At 32.6% G+C, this 22269-nt stretch overlaps 3 protein-coding genes and 1 non-coding gene across 7 annotated transcripts; all 4 read left to right on the top strand.

The window, feature by feature from the left end:
• Positions 1-557: 557 nt before the first annotated feature.
• Positions 558-4994, top strand: LOC145037812 (uncharacterized). 2 transcript variants are annotated; one of them, XM_078986544.1, is made up of 15 exons: positions 558-1086; positions 1372-1460; positions 1553-1707; positions 1819-1883; positions 1972-2160; positions 2244-2301; positions 2389-2538; positions 2606-2736; positions 2828-3017; positions 3102-3161; positions 3228-3467; positions 3540-3798; positions 3889-4094; positions 4159-4209; positions 4407-4994. In XM_078986544.1, exons 1-15 carry the CDS (start codon positions 878-880, stop codon positions 4695-4697), a joined length of 2343 nt encoding a protein of 780 aa, XP_078842670.1. In that variant the 5' UTR covers positions 558-877; the 3' UTR covers positions 4698-4994. The 2 variants fall into 2 exon arrangements, with proteins under 2 accessions (XP_078842670.1, XP_078842666.1); XM_078986540.1 differs by having other exon boundaries at positions 559-1086; positions 2238-2301.
• Positions 4995-5739: 745 nt separating this feature from the next.
• On the top strand, positions 5740-9339 carry EMB1692 (Ubiquitin carboxyl-terminal hydrolase family protein). The gene is made up of 4 exons (XM_078966172.1): positions 5740-5832; positions 6172-6238; positions 7356-7572; positions 7794-9339. The coding sequence occupies exons 1-4, from the start codon at positions 5740-5742 to the stop codon at positions 9253-9255; spliced, it is 1839 nt and encodes a 612-aa protein (XP_078822298.1). The 3' UTR covers positions 9256-9339.
• TRNAG-UCC (transfer RNA glycine (anticodon UCC)) lies at positions 7258-7329 on the top strand. The gene has a single exon. It is a non-coding gene; the product is annotated as a tRNA-Gly (tRNA).
• A 7942-nt stretch (positions 9340-17281) lies between the features above and the next one.
• Positions 17282-22037, top strand: LOC145037792 (zinc ion binding/nucleic acid binding/hydrolase). 3 transcript variants are annotated; one of them, XM_078986524.1, is made up of 13 exons: positions 17282-17467; positions 17577-17733; positions 18021-18508; positions 18595-18699; positions 18778-19039; positions 19132-19194; positions 19359-19433; positions 19529-19644; positions 19924-19994; positions 20100-20187; positions 20310-20450; positions 20536-20738; positions 20821-22037. In XM_078986524.1, exons 1-13 carry the CDS (start codon positions 17339-17341, stop codon positions 21785-21787), a joined length of 2865 nt encoding a protein of 954 aa, XP_078842650.1. In that variant the 5' UTR covers positions 17282-17338; the 3' UTR covers positions 21788-22037. The 3 variants fall into 3 exon arrangements, with proteins under 3 accessions (XP_078842650.1, XP_078842643.1, XP_078842658.1); XM_078986517.1 differs by having other exon boundaries at positions 17283-17467; positions 19526-19644; XM_078986532.1 differs by lacking the exon at positions 17282-17467 and having other exon boundaries at positions 17578-17733; positions 18005-18508; positions 19526-19644.
• The last annotated feature ends 232 nt before the right edge of the window (positions 22038-22269 follow it).

The following is a 22269-nucleotide window of genomic DNA, read 5'->3' as shown; positions in this document are numbered from 1 at the left end:
AAAAAGTTTTCTTCTAGATACAATTTTTTTTTTTTTATAAAAAGGCAATTCCAATTATTGAATTAAAATGTTACACGAAGCATCATTTAGTCGTTTGAAAACTTTAACCCACGAATATCACGATGGGTGCTTATGCCTAAAAATCAAATCAAACGAGACACATTTTGTCTTGTTTTCCAATTATTTATTTTTAAAAATAATCATTATTTTAAATATGATAATAACAATAATACAAATTAAAAGGATAAAACAATTTTAAAATCTATATAAATTAAAAAAAAACATTTCAATTTTTTTTTCAACCAATTTAATCTACTTTTATTTAGCTGGTTATTTATTTATTTAAACTTAATAATAGAAAAAAAAATGTTAAATGATCAATTCATTAGAAATAACTTGAAATTGCAATATGTCATTGTAGATCTACATAGCTTCACTTTAATTATTGTGTCATTGTGTGTTATATATGTTTATGGAACAATATCATGGCAAAGGATTCTTGCTTTTGTTATCATTTATGATGCCAGGTTTTTTTTCAAACTACTATTATTTAAATTATAATTAATTCCGAATATATTGAAATTAATTTCCCAATAAACCAGTCACTCTCAGATTTGATCAATTTCTTCCCGTGAGCAGACCAAGGTCTTCCTTCTTCGCCGGCCGGACTCCTCGATTCTCGTCGGCGCCGTCGTCTGCTTCACGATCTCGTCTCCAAAACCCTCCGAAAACTTCAAAATCATTTTAGCCTTCTGTTTAATTTGTTTCATATTTCAGAAATCTTAAATTTAGGGTTTTTTTTAGTTTTTATTATTTGGGGGACAATTTATCGAAGGGATGCTAATCACACTGAATCCCGTAGATATCATCATCAGTTATGTTCCGCCGTCTTAAATGGTTCATAGCTGGTTTCAATCAACAGAGAACACCTAAACCGAAGGTCGATGCGAAGCGCTTGTCTCTACCTAGGGAACATCATAACTACAATAATTCAAGAACTCGAAATCGCAAGTCAATGTTGGAAGCCGTTCACGAAGTTGCAATTTATATCCATAGGTTTCATAACCTAGACCTATTTCAGCAAGGGTAACGATTAATGTATTATCACTTCATATTTTTTGCTAAAGTTATTCTCTTTCCATCGGATCAATCCATGGAAGTACTTCCCTTTTCGAAAAAAGCTGCACTCTGACTTTGATCTCAAACCCAGTACTTTTCAGTTCATTTTTTTTGAATTTCGATCTACAACAAACAACTTTTTTGTAATTTTATTACTTATCATGAAGTTGGATTAGATTTTAGCTCAATGTTGTAACCGGAAAGCATTATTTGATCGACACCAGATTCAAATCTGCTATGTTTTTTTTACAGGTGGTATCAGATCAAGATTACCATGAGATGGGAAGATAGCGACTATGCATCTTCTCTGGGAACTCCTTCAAGAGTGGTTCAATACGATGGTATCTACGCAATTATCTTTGACCTGTTAACTTTTATTAAGCTATTTCCAGCCTCAAAACTAATATCACGCAACATTTTATATGAACTACAGCTCCTGATCTTGGTTCTGATAATGTATTGGGAGTATGGAAGATTGATGACACAGACCATAGCTTTTCATCACAACCTTTCAAGATTCGATATGCAAGACAGGATATTCTTCTATCAGTCATGATAGCTTTCAACTTATCTCTTGGTAAATTTGAGGTCTCTCTCTCTCTTTCTCCCTCTCTCACTGTGGTTAAATTAGTAAATGTAGGAGAGAAGTTCTGTCTTCTACATGTTATCTTGCCAATGATGATCACCTACAATCTTCAGGGTCCAATCACATCTGCTGTAATTCTGAAATTTGAGCTGCTGTATACACCTGTTTTGGAGATTGGGTTAGCACACAATACATTACTTCTTTATTAATACTATAGTGATTCTAATATTTGACTGGATATAGTGTTTTTAATGCTCCATCTTCAGCTCCAATATGCAGGACTCTTTGGAAGTAACCCCTGCTGCAGTTCATGAATTCAGAATTCCACCAAAAGCTCTTCTTGGACTACATTCATATTGTCCTGTTCATTTTGATGCTTTCCATGCTGTGCTTGTTGATACAACTGTCCACATCAGCTTACTAAAAGGTGGTGTTCATACCATGAAGACACCAAGGTTGGTTAGAAGTTTTGATTTTCAATCCACAAAATCGATTTTTCTTTCTGAATTTAAATTATTAATGTTTTTTGTAGTCGCAGCAATTCTCTTAGTCATGAAGAAGCTTCCAGTGACAACAAGTATGACAAGGAAAAGCGTGTATGCATTTTCTACATTCTTGATTATATAAAATATTTAGAGAATTTTCGATATACTGATAAAATTATAATCATGCTACTGAAACAGGTTTTGCTTGTGAAGGCATTTTTAATTTCACGTGCAAATTTACTTCAAGAGCTAAAAAATCTTAGTAAAGCAATAAATCAAACAATTGATTTAAGTGGTTTCACTTCACAACATGATGAAAGTGAAACAGAGTCTCCTAATGTTTCTAAGGTTTGTGACTTTCTTCACTTGTTCTTTAAATTATGTCTTATACTTATTCATCTTATATTTTAAACAGATTCCAAATGGATCCATTGATACGCAGAGTGATTATCTTTACACCCTACAAAACGATGAACTCTATCGTCTTTTTCATTCCCTTGGAGACCAAATTCTCTACTTATGGAGTACATTTCTCAAGTTTCACAGGTTTGCTTTTCTTTTCTTTTTCCAATTTTGTCCTTTTTCTTATGAGTATATTTAATTATTTATCACAATCTTATCTTTTATTCCACAACAGGGCTAACAAAGCAAAAATTTTAGACCATTTGCGTAATCAATGGGGTATTGATCGTAGAGCTGAGTGGTCAATATGGATGGTGTACTCCAAAGTTGAAATGCCTCTCCAACCAATCAGAAACGAGGTTGATGACTCAGCATACAAAGGTCCACGTGGCACTGTCCCTGTTCTCAGAAAGATAACCGAAGATGTAATTTATCTCACACCCGTTTTCACTTATCAAAAATTACAAACATGAAACATGTTATTGAATTGTTTTGCTGTCCATTTTTAGCCTTCTGAGGCTGCAGCAATGAGAGCTGAGCTACATCGACGTAGTATTGCACAAATGAGGGTGAGCTGGTGTTTTTTGAGTTATTTTTTATGTTGAAATTATAATTTTTTTTTTAAATGTATGCAGATAAACAGTTGTTCAATTCAAGATCTTTATATTTTTGGAGATCCCTCACGTATACCAATTATAATAGTAGAACGTGTTGTAAATGCACCATTGCGTTCACCTAGTGGAAATTCTTACTTCAGAAATATGGATCAAAAAGCTACTACTAATGGTGTTCTTCAAGAAAATGATTCAAGAATTTCCACCAATCATCAAAAAGGACGTGTTTTGAAGATTGCTGTGTTTGTTCATGGTTTTCAGGTACCCTGTTTGATTCCATTCCATTCCATTCTTTTGTGATTCCATTCCAACTGAGATGAAAAAAATAAACAGGGGCATCATTTGGATTTACGCCTTGTAAGGAATCAATGGCTTTTAATAGATCCAAAACTTGAGTTTCTAATGTCTGAAGTGAATGAAGATAAAACATCTGAAGACTTTAGGGACATGGGATTAAGATTAGCTAAAGAAGTGATTGCTTTTGTTAAAAAGAAAATGGATAAAGCCTCAAGATCTGGTGGCTTAAAAGATGTTAAACTCAGCTTTGTGGGCCACTCCATTGGAAATGTCATCATTAGAACTGCACTTTCAGGTAAACAATATTATAATTTATATACACATTGGAAATGTCATTCTCCACATGCTGACGTGGCAATTCTTTTTATATAATTGAAATTTGTAGAGAGCATCATGGAGCCATACCATAGATACCTGCATACATATGTGTCAGTTTCGGGCCCACATTTAGGGTATCTGTATAGTTCAAATTCTCTTTTCAATTCTGGATTATGGCTTTTGAAGAAGCTTAAGAACACACGTTGCATTCATCAGCTCACTTTCACTGATGATATTGATCTTGAAAACACTTTCTTCTACAAACTTTCCAAGGTACATAAAAAAAACATATTTTCTTTTTAGTTTTCATGATTCTAATTCCTTGTTTTACTTTCAGCAAAAGACGTTGGAGTATTTCAAGAACATACTCCTTCTCTCTTCTCCTCAGGTATTCTACCAAAAAAAAAAGAGTAAATTACAACTTTGGTCCTTGTGCTTTACCAAAGGCAATATTATGTAAAACACAGGGACCATATCTGCAATAAAATGCGAACTTTTTGAGGGAGTTTTGGAATTTGGACTGAACTTGGATGTTTAAGTAAAGTATAGGGACCGAATTTGTAATTTTACTCGATTTTTATACAGGATGGTTACGTTCCATATCATTCTGCGCGAATGGAGATGTGTCAAACGTCATCAGGAGACTACTCAAAAAAAGGGAAAATTTTCCACGAGATGCTCAACAACTGCTTAGATCAAATCCGATCTCCATCTTCTGAACAAAGAATGTTCATGCGATGTGATGTGAACTTCGATATCTCATTACAAGGAAGAAACTTGAACACCATAATTGGTCGAGCTGCTCACATAGAGTTTCTGGAAACAGATATTTTTGCCAAGTTTATTATGTGGTCTTTCCCTGAACTTTTTCGCTGATGTCAGATCAACACGCCATACGAGACACTGTAAATTATAAATTTATCAGATAGAAAGTGGGAAAGGGGTATCGATCAGGTAGGTGATTATAAGATTATAAGTTATAAGTTATAACCCACTTTTTAAGTTATAATGTAGATTTTTTCAGATATGATTCTACGTGGGTAGAATTTTAAGCTTAAGCGCCAGGGGTGTTGTAGTTTTTTTATAGGTGGTGCGAAGACGATTATAATATAGTGTAGATGAAATCCACTATGCTCTTTTATATTTATGTATATTTTTGGTTTTTATCGTGAAGATATAGTTAATGTTGGGTGTTTGGTAAGTTTTTGGATGAATGTATACAAGGTGTTCGATGAAATGCCCCAACGAATAAAAATACAAGAATTTTAGGTTTTTAGAAGGTAGAAAATGGCAAGTTCATAACTCACTTTAATTTTTAAGTTATAACGTGGATTTTCAGATAATTCTCGGATAGAATGTTGTGTCAAGATTGTAACATTTATAGGTGTTGGGAAGACAAAAAGACAATGATATTAGATGGATTCAAGTGTTTCCCTTAATTTTCCTGTATGATTGCCAACTTTTATGACTAGAAGCACGCTTTGTTGTTTATATATATATATATATATATATATATATATATATATATATATATATATATATATATATATATATATATATATATATATATATATATATATATATATATATATATATATATATATCGGACTAAATACAAGGAACAGCAATGTAATTTTTATGTATTTGTCTATTATAAAATCAAACTTTATTTATTTCTATTGCAACATCATATATTGCGATTTCATTATATGTCCAATTTTTAGGATTGATGCTTACAAGGTGGTTGATGAAATGTGACGAACAATAAAGCACACCGAATTTAGTTTTTTACCCTTTAAATTGTTTGGTGCGATTAATCATTTATGTGTCGTCAAAACATTAGATGTAAATTTTTATGTTTTAGTAACAAGCAACATACGTAAGGTTTCTTTACATTGCGGGCTTTTTTAGAAATAGCATGGTGTTCCAACTGGTAGAGATTTGGAAAAGAGTCATTGTGGATTCCATTAAAGATTTCTCTTTTTCATGGTTCGCTAATGGAAATCGTAAGGTTTCTTTAGATTGGATTATATGGTTAAAATAAATACCCTTTGAACTTTTTGTAATGTTTTTCTAGCTACTTGTTAGTTTTTGTTGGTTTAAAAAAAATAACAGCTGAAGTACAGTTTAGATCAATTATGGCAACAATTGTGATTTACTCTTGAAATAAGTAGGAATAATGGTGTATTTGATAGAGAAAAACATAAAGAAATGAAATTGTATTTATCATAGCAAAGTTCGAATTACTTTCAACCATTTGATCTACAAACATGATCATAATTTTTGGTCAACGACAATCTTCTAAAACAATTGATTGATGAAGCTATTATATTTTGTTATTTTGTTTTAGATGAATCATTTGTCTTGTAAAAAAAAAAAAAAAAAAAAAAGGGAAATACAATTGGTCAAAGACAATGGTAATGATTTTAAGAATTAGAATCTGATAAATAAAGTTTTCATCAACATAATCTACTATTATACATTATATATGCATAAGTATTGCATACTTACATGATTAAAGTGAAAGATGATCACTTAATTTTATAAATAATCAATTTTGTTTTATTTTTATTATTTTGTTTATTCTTCTAAGTTTTTTTTGTTCGCTTAATGATCTTTAATGAATCGAATGTTTAATATGAATGTTCACACATGTTTTTTTACTTCATTTGGACAAAATAATTTAACGAGTTAAGCCTTGGCTTGATGTATTAAGACGCTAACTACTTACATATTTTCTTTATTTTTTTCTCATAACACATCTCACTTTAAAATTGATGATTATTATAAAATTTTGCTTCTTTGAAAAGCTATAGTAAAATGATAATTTTTTGTTATCATTCATTCAGTTCAACCAACATACGAAATAAACAAACATCATATATACAACACTCTAAGAAATTTTTTATCATTCATTCAATCATTTAACATGGAAAAAAAAAATACACATAAGCACCATAATGTGTTGAATTGTACATTCTGAATACTCGTTTATAATTCCAAAAACAACACCACCAAAAAAACATCACGCATCTTATTGAAATGAGTTAGAGTATATAAATGTCGACAGTCGTGTTTTAATAGGTAGTAAAACGACTGCATCTCAAGACGACCTCTGTCATTAAACAACCGCTAACCTGCAAAGAAGGCAAGAAGTAAATCAAAGTGACTTGTAAGAGAAATCTAGAATAAATCAACATAAAACTCTCTAAATCCGATAACAAGTAACTATAACTGCAACTAGGCATTATATAATCATTTTATGAAGTTATATCGGTTATTATAGTCTGTTTTATCTTTGTAAAATCTTTAGAACATAATTTTATCTTATAACCGACATAACAAACACTAAAATCAGAGAGAATAAACTTTCTACTATTCAAATCTAACTCCAAGTATAAGGATATATAGATAGAACACCAAAACAAACAATGTAGCGTTTGTAGTCCAACGGTTAGGATAATTGCCTTCCAAGCAATAGACCCGGGTTCGACTCCCGGCAAACGCATTTTTCATTTTTTTTTTTGGTTTCAGAAGAACAATATCTCGTTTGTTTTGATAAAAGCGTTTGTAGTCCGATATCTGTTTTGTTTTCTTTCTCGTCTACATCTTTTTCCCAAAAAGATGCTAAATTTATCTGGTTTCTCTTGGTAACTACTGAACCATCTGCGATTTTGCGAATTATTATCAGTCGGGTGGAAGAATTACAGAAAATCTCAATCGACCAGGGGTTTTCAAGCTCTTATCACCTGTAAGTTCATCACCTATAAACTATTTTACAAGATTAGTCCCATGAGTTTCGTAATTGTAAACTACCAACAACTTTATCTCGATGCTTTAAAATGGTTTTTTAAAGCTATGGGTTTGATTGGTTAACTGCCCACCATGTGTTCGACGAAAATCCTCACTCACGTACTTCACTTATAAATCGCTGTTTATATCTTTGACACTCTATTTTTTCACCTTTTGCAGGATTTTACATAACTTAAATATGGAATTATCTCTATCGCATGCTTTATCATATACGCATGATAAATCCCCGATTTCTCTCAAATCAGATTTCCTCCCTTCTCATTCTTTCTGGAACAGAAATCATAACAAGATACAGAAACCACAAAACCTATCTTTTACAATCACTGCATCCATCAAACATGTTCGCGACCCATCACTCGACTACCATGTAGTAAAGCAAAACAAGATCCGATTTGTTCAAAAGCTCAAAACTTTACTCCTTTCAAAACCAAAACACTACATGCCACTTCACATCCTAGGCAAATGTCGATCCTACCTATCTCTCTCAAAACCACGATCCCTTCTCTCCATGATCCATCGTTACCCCACCATTTTCGAACTCTTCACTATCCCTTTACCTTCAACACCATTAAACGCCACAAAAACACTCCCACAACTCTGTGTACGTCTCACTCCATCTGCATCTTCTCTTGCAATTCAAGAATCTAACCTCAAAACTGCCATGTCAGACTCTTTAGCCAACAAACTTCAAAAACTTCTCATGCTCTCTTCTCATCAAAGACTACTTCTATCAAAATTAGTCCACATTGCCCCTGATCTTGGCCTCCCTTCTAACTTCCGTTCTAGACTCTGTAATCAATACCCTGAAAAGTTTAAAACTGTTGACACGTCATATGGGCGTGCACTTGAGCTTGTGTCATGTGACATTGACCTGGTCAACCCTCTACCGATTCCGGAAGTCAAACCTCTTGGGTTGATTGTAGATAGACCTTTGAAGTTTAATCGATTGAGACTACGAAAAGGGCGTAATGTGAAAAGACATCAAGAACAGTTTTTGATTAAGTTTAGAGAGATAAAAGACGTGTGTCCTTATCGAACAAAAGTTGGAGAGTTTCCAAAAGAATCTTTGAAAGCAGAGAAGAGAGGTTGTGATGTGGTGAGGGAGGTGTTAGGTATGATGGTTGAGAAGCGGACTTTAGTTGACCATTTGACTCATTTTAGGAAAGAGTTTGGGTTGCCAAATAAGTTGAGGGGTATGTTGTTGAGGCACCCCGAGCTTTTTTATGTGAGTTTGAAGGGGGATAGGGATTCGGTTTTTCTTGTGGAAGGGTATGATGATGATGGTAAACTTTTGAAAAAAGATGAGTTGTTGATGATGAAAGATTTGTTAATGGATTTGGTTAGGGAAGGGAAAAGGATGAGGAGAGAGAGAAGGAATGAGGTTAAGAATGATTTTAGTTATGGAAGTAGAGAAATCAATGGAGATTATGAGAGTGTTGATGAGATTGATGATGATGATGATGATGTTGTGGATAGTTTGGATGACTTATTTGATGATGATGATGATGATGATGATGATGAAGATGATGATGATGATGATGAAGATGAGGGAGGAGAATTTTGGTCTAACAAGTTTGTTTCTGTAGTTGGGAGTGAAGAAAAATGTTTAGAGCCTTGGTGATGATTGTTAATGGCTTTGTAAGTATGTTGTTATGTTGAGATTTGAGAATTAATTATATGAAAACTTGTTATGTTGTTAGTAAAATCTCTATATGTATAAGGTTATTGGTTGGAGTATAGTATAAAAGAAAATAAAATTGTGTGCTTTTGTTGTTATAAATAGAAGTGATGGTGAAGCTTTTGTGATAGGATTTAATAGTTGGCATAAATTTGAGACTTAATCTTTCTTGTGGGTGGTATTAATAGTTCTTAGTTCTTAAAACAAATTATTTCAAGATTTAAGGAGACGAAATCAATGTAATGTTGTTGATCTTTATAAACAAAGTGATGGTGTAAAAATGGGTATTGAATGCAATCAAATGCTCTAATCGATGATGCTAGATATAAGTTGAAATGTGTGTTATGTTTTTGTAGACATGATGAGTCTTCAACATCTATTTAGAAATGGAATTTTTTGGAATTGTAAAATGTGATTTGTGATATGTATGTTGTCAAGGTTACATTACAAAATGCTATGGTTACAAGGTAAACCTTAGGGTCGTACCGAGACAATACCATTTCTTGCCATAAAATATCTTCTAATTTAAAAAAAAAAAAAAACAAACAAAATTTCCATCCCAATAGCAGATACTTTCAAAGAATCTAATATTGATTCAACATAAGGTACATGTTGTAGCGAATTCTGAATTTGGTATCGGTTAGGTGTTGATTGTGCCGAATAATCACCATGATTATGCTAGGGTGTTCCCAGTGGTGGACCTTAGTGGGGCATTTAGGGTTCTGGGCCACTGTTCAATTTCCGGTATGCAGTGTAATTTTTTTTTTCTATTAGGTGCATCCGCTTGAAGTACGATGGACACCCCTATTAAAACAGTCTGCGTCCGCCGCCGGGTGTTCCCGTACAAGATAGAAACGAGGTGATATGTAAAGACGATAGAGTTGTTGATGCCAAGGATGAATAAGATTAAAGGTGGAAAATGAGTAGTAACTTGAAATATTTGAAGTAGTACCAAGTTTATTTAACTACACATCTATCCACTTATTTTATAATATAGACAAAAGTTATATAACATGTTAGTATTTTGTTGAAATTGTTTTAAATTTATTGTAATACTAATTACTAAATATTAATATATAAATTTATAAAAAAGAATAAAGTTCTAATCTTTTTGACAAAAAATATGTAGGGTGAAATAACCGAATAAAATATAATTGACCTAAAATAGGAGTAAACTTTTTTGAAAAGAATTTTACATATATATATATCAAATTAACGCGGTGATTTTGTAGAATAACACATTATGCAACTTTGTTTGGGCGACAACAACAGTCAAATTTCAGGTTTATACAAAGAAAATAGAAAGATGGGGTTATGTTGTCGTCATCGTTGTCATTCGAGCGGGATGTAACTATGTCGTCGTCATTCGAGAGGGAAGTCGCACTGAATTTACTGTCGTTTTGAAAAACTAGGGTTTCGTCCTTCTACGTGGTCTTCAGCGAGACTGATTCAAGAACATAGGATGAGTCTTGAAGAGTTTGGGAACAAGTGCTTCAATCTTGTAGCCAAATCACTAACAATAAACATAATCAGAAAGAAATACAGTATTAATTATATGCAAATCTAGGTGTACAAACTAAGATATAACAATGAAATTATGCATAAAGCCCTACAAAGAGAAACTGGATACAAAGATTGGGGTGGTTATTCACCTTGGAGATGTTTCGATCTTGGATCTTCGTGACTAGGTGCCATGGTGGCACGAAGATACACTGTTGCACCACTGACATTCTAAAAAAAATCATGTCAGGAGAAGATATAACATGATTTTTTTCTAATATTAGTTTGATCAAAACAAAACAAACCAATAATTTAAATTTCCAAGATCTGCATTTGGCACCACCTCTCTTGCACATAAACTGTAACTATATTTTTCGAGACCACCTATTCCAACAATCAAGACAATATAATTCCATCACTCCATGAGATCTCATCTCATTCGAGTTTACATGAGTTAGGTCCCATTATCGTCCTTCTCTAGCTATTAAAGTTGTTGGTTGTAGCTATGGTCGAACAACAAGCTCTAAATAAGTAAATGTGACCTAAAATACAAAACAAAGAAACATAAATACATTATGCTTGGTTGTTTTCTTGATGTGTAATTATCTTTTTTTTTCGAAAGTAACCAGGATAAAAATGGAAGGATTAACAAGGTTTAAAAGGAAGAAGAAACATATATATGAAACATAAACAAGCGACGGATTCACTGTAAAAGCTCTCTTTCACCATATGATAAAGAAAAACAAATTTCTATACAAGTAAAACATGAGAAAAGTAGAATTATGCAGTTTCCATTTCGGGTTGAGACACCTAGATATACTACCTACTTACCTGCAAACCTTTTAAATTAAATAGAAACACGAATCACGTGATAGTACGTACCCTATCCTTGTTTTGTACTTCTGTGATTTCCCAAAAGTTCTAAATTATAAATCTATAAAAACTTAGATCATTATATTTGGTTTTGATTCACTATTTTAATAAAATAAGTAACATAGCTTATAAACCATGTATTATATATATATATATATATATATATATATATATATATATATATATATATATATATATATATATATATATATATATATATAGGGTAAAGTTCATTTGAGACGGTCTAATTTTGTGAGATCGTGAGACACATTTTTTTATTTTTTTTATTTATATTTTTTATTTTTTTAGTTAATTCAGTTCCGAAAATAATATTTAAATTTTTTTTTTTTTGGATTTTTCCATTTATTTTGCATTTTAAAATTATTTTTTACAATATGTACAGTGTAATATTCTATTAGAATATTTCACGTACTTTTCAAAAAAACGGGATTTTTTTATTTTTTAAATTATGTTTAGATAATTCAAGTTTCGAAAATAATATTTAAAAAAAAAAAGAATTTTTAGATTTTTCCATTTATTTTGCATTTTAAAATTATTTTTTAGAATATGTCAGTGTAATATTCTATTAGACTATTTCACGTATTTTTCAAAAAAAAAAAAGGATTTTTTTATTTTTTATTTTTTTTTAATTAATTCAAGTTCCGAAAATAATATTTAAAAAAAGAATTTTTGGATTTTTCCATTTATTTTGCATTTTAAAATTATTTTTAGATTTGGTTTCACGGTCTCACAAAATTTGAATGGTCTCAAATGAACCTGAATATATATATATATATATATATATATATATATATATATATATATATATATATATATATATATATATATATATATATATATATATATATATATATATATATATAATGACGATTTCCTGTTTTTTTTAACTAAAACAAAAACGAACCAATTAAAACACGACACGACACAACAAATATAACATAATAAAACAATTAGTTTATTTAATTAATATTTAATCATACATAACACAACAAATAAATGCTACATCGTGTCAATTTCGTGTTGACTTTTGAACACGAACACGACACGATACGACACGAATTCGTGTTTTTTACACTTGACATGAACACGAATTCGAATTTCAATTTCATCCCAATTTCGTTTCGTGTTGTGTATTTTTGTCGTGTCGTGTCAATAATTGCCACCTCTAATATATATATATATATATATAGGCTTAGGTTGTTCTATTCTAACAAATTATTGTGCAGACGTATGGACAATGTTATTCTCTAAGAATGATAATGAAAATATGTTGTTTGATAATATAAATACGTTTAATCTTACATAACTATTGTCATTAACACACATTCTCACTGATTAAATCGTCTATAAGGTTACTATACACTTATTATTATTATTGTCATTTCTGTCAGAATGTTGTCAGAATGTTTATTGAGTTATATTATGTCAGAATGAAAATGAGTAAAAAACGATGTGTGAGAATAAAAATAAATAATAATTAGCGAGAATGCATGAAAATGATGATATTTTTGTAAGGTTGAACGTATTCGTATTGGTAATCAACTTATTCTCTTAGTAATTCTCATAAAATAACATTGTCCACACATCCACATAAAAATTAGTTAAAATACTTGAACCTAGCTATATATATATATATATATATATATATATATATATATATATATATATATATATATATATATATATATATATATATATATATATATATATATATGGCCAAATGGATTCTATGGGCAAAATGCATACATGTTCTAGATTATGACATAACCTAATATCACTATATATATATATATATATATATATATATATATATATATATATGGAATAACACACACTTTTTCTCTTTATTCGATTTAAGGTTTCTATTTCTTCACCTTATTCAATTCAAGTGACATATTGTAAATCTTTTGATACTAGAGAAATAGTAGAGACCATAGAGGGAAAGATTCTCGGTTTGGTGAATCAGTTCCGGCTTCATCATTCTTGCATCCCGCTCAACCCGCTAGAGAAGGAACGACAAACCTGTTGACGACTCCGTTCCACCTTAGTTAACGCGTCTAGCGACAAACAACAGTACATGCCAAACTGATCTAAACCTTCATTGCTACGTGTATGGGTCCTATGCTTTCAGTAGTACGGGCCCATACTACCTTCCACACCTACCCATATTTGTCTCGAGTATCACTACACCACCCTATCCATATACATAAACATAGAGAATGCTCAATCCTCACCCCTAGAGGAATAACTATCTCATAATTAGCCTTCGGGCCTCTCGCAACCCACCCTTGAAACTTCCACCAACCCTGTAGCACTAATGTATGCTAGCCATACATAACACTGGACCCTATAGACTTTCGAATGTTCAATACAGTTGTGATGCATACATAAGCAACTACAATAATGATGTCAATCTCATACAAGGAAAACCCTAGGCTAACAGACATCATGTAATCAGGCAATTCTATCATGCAATTCCTGAAGATCCCTAGCCTAGTACTAGCATGTTGTTCTAACATATCATATAATCAAATAACTATATGGTATTTTGGGGTTTACTTACTAGCTCCGGCTGATTGTACACTCTGCGTCCCCCTTTACTTATTTCTTAAAGGTTTGCAAACCTTAGCTTTAAATGGTTTCAAACTTTATAATTTTTGATTGTCACTTACAGTAATATAACTTGTTTGCTTTACCAAATTAATGTTAACCTGAAAATTCTTTCAGAATGAGGGCAATATTATTTTAGAATAAAGAGGGCTTTAGTTTGAAGAAGGTTACTATTCTTTCAAAATGAAGAAGGGAAATATTCTTCACATGTAATTTTGCAAGTTGATCAGACCTACACAACCAAAAAAGATAGGGAAGCTTTAATTTTATTCTTTTATAATGATTGTTCTCTAAAAATGAACTCTGAAATTTATTCTTCATTTTTTTTTCATATCAGAATGCAAACACAAGTGTATCACTACAAATTACTTGACAATGAATTTATGATAGATTGGCTTGAAGAATGGCTTGAAGACATGGTGAGAAAGGCTTGAAGAATAGATTAAAGAATTATCACGCTCATTGTTTAAGAATGTTGTTATTTTTTAAGAAATATACTTGTTATTTTTTCAGAATGTTTGTTGTTATTCAATGAATCATAATCATACAATGTAATTATTTGGTATATTATTAGTTCAAGAATCGATTTTGTGTATTCTTTCATAATGTATTTACTAGTTTATGGTTGATATTTTATCATTCTGACAGAATAAAATCGAAAAATATATTTACTAGTTTATGGTTAAAATTAGAGGTGGCAATCGTGTCGTGTCGTGTCGGGTTCGTGTCGTGTCGAAACACTAAACGGGTTGAAAGTGCTTGACCCTAACCCGACCCATTTAATTAACGTGTCGTGTCGTGTCAACCCGTTTACTTTCGTGTTGAGTTCGTGTTGGGTTTCGGGTTAGGGCTATACCTTGAAATATGTCGTGTCATGTGAGGTTAAAAGGTTGAGCATGTTGAAAGAGTAGGAGTTTGGTAGCGGAAATGAAAAACTAATTGTTTTGAGGCAGAATAGATGAAACCATAGCAAGTTTAGATGACAAAATTAAAAGAGTGAGATTTGGGGAGGCGGATGACAAAGTCATGAGGATGTGAGAGTGGTGAAAGAGACTGGGTAGTTTGGGAGAGAATGGAGAAACTGAAATGAAATCTTGATCTAGACGGCTAAGTTATTTCAACATTACAAAACAATTCAATTCGAAGGTTTTCTTTTGCTTATGCTTTTGGTTTTGTAGCTTTCTAGTTTATTTAAATAATTCAAAAAACTTGCATATAAATAAACGGGTCATTTTCGAGTCATATTCGAGTTGAAATTCTCAACCCTAACCTTACCCATTTAATTTTCGTGTCGTGTCGTGTCGACCCGTTTATTTAAACGGGTTGAAATATCTTACCCAAACCCGTTTATTTCGTGTCGGATTCGTGTCGGGTTTCGCGTCATGTCAATTTTTACCACCTCTAGTTAAAATTTTATCATTTTGATAGAATAAATTCGGATTTTTAATTTTAAATTAATTTAAAACATTCAGCTTTTTAAAAATAAAGGAATTAATTATCCCTAAAAATTCGAAAATTTCCTTTTTTAATATAGGTTAATTGACTAAAATTCCCTTATGCTCAAATTTGTGTGATTATATGGTATATGTTATTATATTCTACAATCATAGACCCTCAGATTATGATCTTTGATTATATTCCATCCAATGGTCCAGATCTATGCATTCTGGCACACAATAGTTACTAGAAACAAAATAACCTAACCCATATATATATATATATATATATATATATATATATATATATATATATATATATATATATATATACACACACACACACACACCCCCTATATGCAAGACCTTTTGAACGGTAACCTATACACGTCATTGAGGAGCTTTCTCTAGCCACCTACTTGCCTCCTTCATCCTTCCCTCACCCTCATCACATTGTGATCTCATACGTGGATTTAAACAAAAAACAAACAAACAAAAAAACAATAATGTGAGTTGTTTCCATCCACTAATAGAAAGACCGCCTTCACTGTTCTTGACTTATGCGGCGTCAATTGCTTGCCTCCTTTACACTGCCTCAAACAAACTGAGTCAATTTCTCTTTTCTCACGCCATTTCTTCATTATGTCTCTTCTTGCTTCATTTACCACCATGTTGAAGAATAAATTCCTTCTAATATTAAGTTTCCCACAACTTCTCTGCTTCCATATATCTCCACCGCATCTATTTTCCATCGATCAACACTCTAAGACAAGATCATGTTGCAACTTTCCAAGAAAACAAATAGCAATGAAGAAGATGCAAATTTCTTATTTCATGACTTCGTCACCATGCACTTCGGGCATCCATGACTTATGCCTTCCTCTGTCGGGGAGACCTAACCTCATCGCATTGCTGCATGTCAGTCGACTTCGATTAGAGTGTTCTAATTTGGTCCTATTGAATTGATGGTCATAATTGTGACCCCTCTTCCATCACGCTTACACATGCCTCTTCCATCATTTTCTTTAATTTTAATCTTCAATTTTTGGTGTGTAACTACAATAAACAAAAGGGTTTTTCTCTCAAACATCTTTTTATTGTTGAGGATGGAAGTAATGGAAACAAAGTTCCATATAATAGTCTAAAACCGATCTTGATAGTGCTAACTCTAGATCCATATATTAGGTTAATATTGTTATTATAAATTTCAATAAAAAATAATCAAGCTGGGTAAAATATATTTTTAAAATACTTCTTGATTCGTTCTATTACTATTTTTATATATTTTTTTTTAAAATGAAAATTTCGTTTAGAATTTATTCCTGAATCATAACAAAATTTGGTACAAAATGGGCTAACCCAAATGGAACTAGTACTCCATACTAAATGGGCCAAGTGGACAACCACATTTACCAATATTCTTTTAATTATGTCGAATGTATTTTGAAGAAAAAAGAAAAGCAAGAGCGGTAACACAGAAGCAAGCATACGCCTTAGCTCACCTGAACATTACCTCGATTTGGCGGGATGAAGACGCCCAAATAAATTCACAGGTATCTTTGTTCGAGCAAAAAAGAGGGAAGTAGATGAAAATTAGGTCAAAGTCAAATAGTAATCGAACGATGCTTACCGGACATGAAAGTTTGATCAGATTAATCGGCAAGCGCCGACGATTCCTCCCAAATCGTCAATCTCTTCTGTCAGACCCCATTCAGGTTCGTCTTTTTCAGTTTTCTTCATAATCAGTCATACATGATGGTTATTGGTTATACTATACTAATGTATGCGATATTATGATCGGATTCTGTTTGTTTTGATTTTCAGTTATCTTCGAGTCTCGTGAAAGTTGAAAATGGAGCAGAAGATTTGTCAGAGGAACGTAATGACAATTTGGCGGGGACTTCGGGTTCCGATAAGGTTACTTGTCCGGTTTGCGGGAATAAGGTTCGAGGAGAAGAGTACATGATCAACTCTCATTTAGGTATGCCTGCAGTCCAGCTTACATTTGAGTATTTCTGGATTAACATGTTCTTTCGTGAATTTCTTCCTTATGATCACCTTTATTCACTTCATAGGCATAATCCGTAGAGCGACGTTTCATTACTGGTTTAAATGGCCTATGCATTCTAGTGTTTGTTTATTGGTTTATATATCATTATTGTAAGCTTAATATGTTCTATGATCTTGGAAAATCTTATCTTGACGAGTTTTTAGTTTGTTTTACACATTTGCACTCTAATGGAATCTTACAGATGCATCTGGTTTTAGATGCATGTTTAACAAGAGGGACCAAACGAAAATTAAGCCAGCAGACACTTCTCCAGTTCAACTTCTCTCCCAGATCAAAGGTCCAAGCTTGCCTGACCAAATCGGATGATACAAAGTCCAACATTACCAGTGATGTTAAAGATATAACAGAATTAATTGAGGTTGATACTGAGGAAACTGGCAGTATCATATATGAGTCATCTTCAAGTTCAGACAATGCTTCACTTGTGAATATAGATGGTTCAGCCAAAATCTCAGTGAATGATGACACTGTAAATAATGGTGGAATAGTCAACTCTCCTTCATTGGTTTCTGAGATTGAGGCCTCTGAAAATGAGAGTGGTGACTTGGATGATGACATATCTGGGAAGATTCTTGCAACCTTCATTGTTGGCAGAAAGTTTGGTGACGAAGGGGAATTACATACAGAAACAAATATTACCTTCTGTAGAGATCCTGAAAATTCTAAGGACCCCAATGCCATTAAGGTTAGTTAATCTATTTAATGTATTGGTTACAGTATGATTTCAAATGTCCTGCAAATGATTAAAGAATCACATGGCTTTTGATCCAGGTTCTTTCTGCAGAATCTGGATGTAATAAAGTGCTTGGTTATATACCTCGAGAGCTAGCTGAACATCTGTCAAAACTAATGGACACATTTGGCTTGACCTTTGAGGTATAACAGAATATCCCTCGAATGCTACCGATATTTTGCTAAATGAAGTGTCTTTTTTAACTATGGGATTTATTACAGGGTCGTATTATGTCTGTTCCTGAACACTCTCATGCTGCTGTTCCAATTCAGATTTGGTGTCAAGAAAAGATTCCTTATAGTGAAATAGAAGGCGAAAAAGTTAAACTCTATAAGTCATTATGTCAACAAGTTTTAGCCACTGTCAGATTAAGTGAGGAATCCCCTCCTGGCATGAAGTACCAACAAAACTTTTGCCTATTGCTACAAGAGGTTTTGAGGACAACTCCTCATGTTTTCACACATGATGAAAAGACCCTTTTAGGTACCTATATCATACTTTGTATCATCTATACATGTCCATGTTTATGTGGAATCTCATACTAATATTTCCTTATGTATGTTTTCTGTTTGCAGAAAATTTCCTTCTGCTTTCTAATGATAGCCAAAAGCTCTTTATTCGTCTTTATACACGAAAAGGTGTCACTTTATATCTCCTTTAAACATTAGATCATCATGTCCTATTATTATTATTATGGATTTCAGTAATTTGCAAACTCTGCAGATATAATATAATATATATATATATATATATATATATATATATATATATATATATATAATATCTATATTTCTTACTCCAGGTCCATGGTTTCGGATGTCTAATATATCTTATGCTGAAATATTGGATCACCAATCAGCAGTGAATGAACTCTCTGGTAATTTAACTTTGTATTGAAATAATTTTACATAAGGCTAAAATTCAAATGTATATGATCTTGATGAGATTGTTTATCTTTTCATCATGCAGCAGGAGGTTATGTTTGTTCCACTGAAACCACAAGTGAATTACATAAAGATGATTTTGAAAGAATCTTGAATCTCCTCAATGTTGGTGAGCTGAGGGAAATGTTATCTTTGATTAAAAAGGTTTGCATTATTTCAAAGCTGGATTTAGTAATCAAACACCTTTTTTTTCTTCCTAAAATTATATCTTGATGGAGCATTCTAGAAGGTTCCTCCTAAATTTGGTTGATACTGTAGTTATGCTCCTAAATTTATCTATTGGCTTCTGATGACCACACAGGAAAAGAATCACTGTGTGGACAGATATGGGCCATATATTCTTATCACTTAATACATATAAAAAGATATTTTTTTGATCATCTTTTCACATTTAAATATCTGATAAATCTAATTATCTTTCAGAAACACAGTCAAAGTCCACGCAAACATGATTCTATTTCTGCACTTCTTTCATCATATGGGGATAAATCAAGGTCTTGTGATTGTTTCATTTCAATTTTCAAGTTCTCATCTCTGTTTATGTTAATTACTTTCTTATATTAATCATAATCATCAATCATGTATCCTTTATACTGTAGGTCATTGTTAAAGAAAATAATGTTGGAAAAAACAGGGCTTTGCATACGTATTTCTTCAGCAGCTGATTTGCTGATTTGGCGTGTTGAGGTAGTGTACTAACTACTATGCTCTCATGTTAGGAACGTAATCACTCATTCCATTCCTGTTTCTTTTTCATTCCATTCCATCCAACCAAACACACCCTAACTTCTTAAGTTGTTTCCATGCAGAGGCTTTTCTTCTGTAATGGGGAACAAGATCTGTCAGCATTTTTACTTGTGGATTTGGGAATTGTCAAGTATCCAACTTACAATTGTGTCATCACTGACCATATTTTCTCCAACCGAAATGATCTACTATCTTATGAAAAGGTAACACTACAAATATAACAATATTATCACTTATTTCAAATATCCTGTAGCCTTTATTAATCTATAATTTGTAAGATGTCAACAGGCACTTGAAGTTGCACAAATCATGGATGAATCTCTCGAAGAAAATAACTCATCAATGGTCTTAAAGTGTATTGCAATATCTGATTCACATATATCCATTCAAACCTCCAAAAATTCATCTGCACCTTTTCAATGCTTTTCTGCTTCATGGGTTTACTCCAAGGTGGTTTTATTAGGTGTTTCCTTTCTTGAGTCTGAACGTAGGTAAGGGCAAAATGGTCTTTTTCATCTATTACTAAAGTTGGTTGCATAGCATTTCATATGTGATTAATTTACTTTCACTCAGGTACAATGATGCTGTTAACTTGCTGAAACGCCTACTACTTAACTTTCGTAATGATAGAAGAAGAGGGTATTGGACATTGAGACTTTCCACTGATTTGGAGCATCTGGGTCGGGTCAACGAGAGCCTATCCGTTGCTGAAACCGGGTTGGATGACCCATGGGTTCGGGCCGGGTCAAAAGTATCATTACAAAGACGGGTGCTCCGGTTAGGAAAACCACCAAGAAGATGGAAAGTTCCAAGCTTTTCAGACTCCATCAAACGGAAGATTCCAGAGGTTCATGTTGAAGGCAGGCCACTAAATTGTAAAACCGGAACAAAAAGCCGGTTTTATGGAGAAGATGGAGAACAATGTGGGGTGGAGGAGCTTGCTTTACAGTATTACGCAGGAGAAGAAGGTGGTTATTGGAAAGGAGTTCATTCAGAAAGTGGGATTTGGCTAACTGTTTTCGGGATTCTTATGTGGGATGCTATCTTTGCTGACGTGGCAAATGTCTTTCTCACCAGATTTCAAACATCACCTTTAGATTTGGAAACGGACTGTTTTTATGACTCAAGGAAAAACATTATAGAATCTCTACTGAAAAAAATCCAACAAGGAATGGGTGAAGAGATGTTGATAACTTCATGGGAGTTGCATTTCGGGACAGCCTGTCGTTGCGTTAACTGGAACAGACACTTGTTGACTGAGCTTCGAGCGGTTGTGTCATGCATAGGTGGCGGTTGTCTGGCGTCCATCTGTGGCCACCTGGCGCAGGATTACCGGAGTTGGTCTAGTGGCATGCCGGATTTGTTACTCTGGCGGTTTCATTCCGATTATAGTGGTGAGGCTAAGCTTGTTGAAGTTAAAGGGCCGAGAGATCGGGTTTCTGAACAGCAGCGCGCTTGGCTTTTGTTTTTTATGGATTCCGGTTTCAATGCTGAGGTTTGTAGGGTCAATCCTCCAGTTACCAATAAAGTTTTCGTATAACAAGGGTAAAATAGTAATTTTACATATGGTAACACGCTTATCAAAACCGAAACAGATGGTATGCTACAGGGACTAAAATTGTGGTTTACTTTAATATTTTTGTATTGAAAATGTATAGTTATTTATTAGGGCAAGATTGAAGAAATAGCAATGTAGTTTCTGTATTTTTTATTATTGTAACATTTTTTTTTTACAAAATTGTAATAAGACGTTTAAGAAAATGGGAACAAAACCAATCAAATGCGAAAAATTGTAATGTGTTTGTATTGATTTGGTTATAGTAGCGATTTATTATGTTGTTATAAAAAATTATTATACTTAGGAAAACTTATCCATATAAAACCATCATTTAAATGCAAAAAGTATCACATCTATTAGTAGATAGATTTTTCGAAGTATATTAAGAGTTGATGCTAGAATATACAAGTAAATAAAAATGTGTTATAGTTTTTTTTTTTTCATTTAGCCCAAATAAACATGAC

The sequence above is a fragment of the Lactuca saligna genome, chromosome 1, assembly GCF_052625555.1.
Source record: "Lactuca saligna cultivar CGN05327 chromosome 1, ASM5262555v1, whole genome shotgun sequence".
NCBI classification, from domain to species: domain Eukaryota; kingdom Viridiplantae; phylum Streptophyta; class Magnoliopsida; order Asterales; family Asteraceae; genus Lactuca; species Lactuca saligna.
The sequence above is the reverse complement of the archived record's forward strand: the minus strand, read 5'-3'. Positions and strand labels throughout refer to the sequence as shown.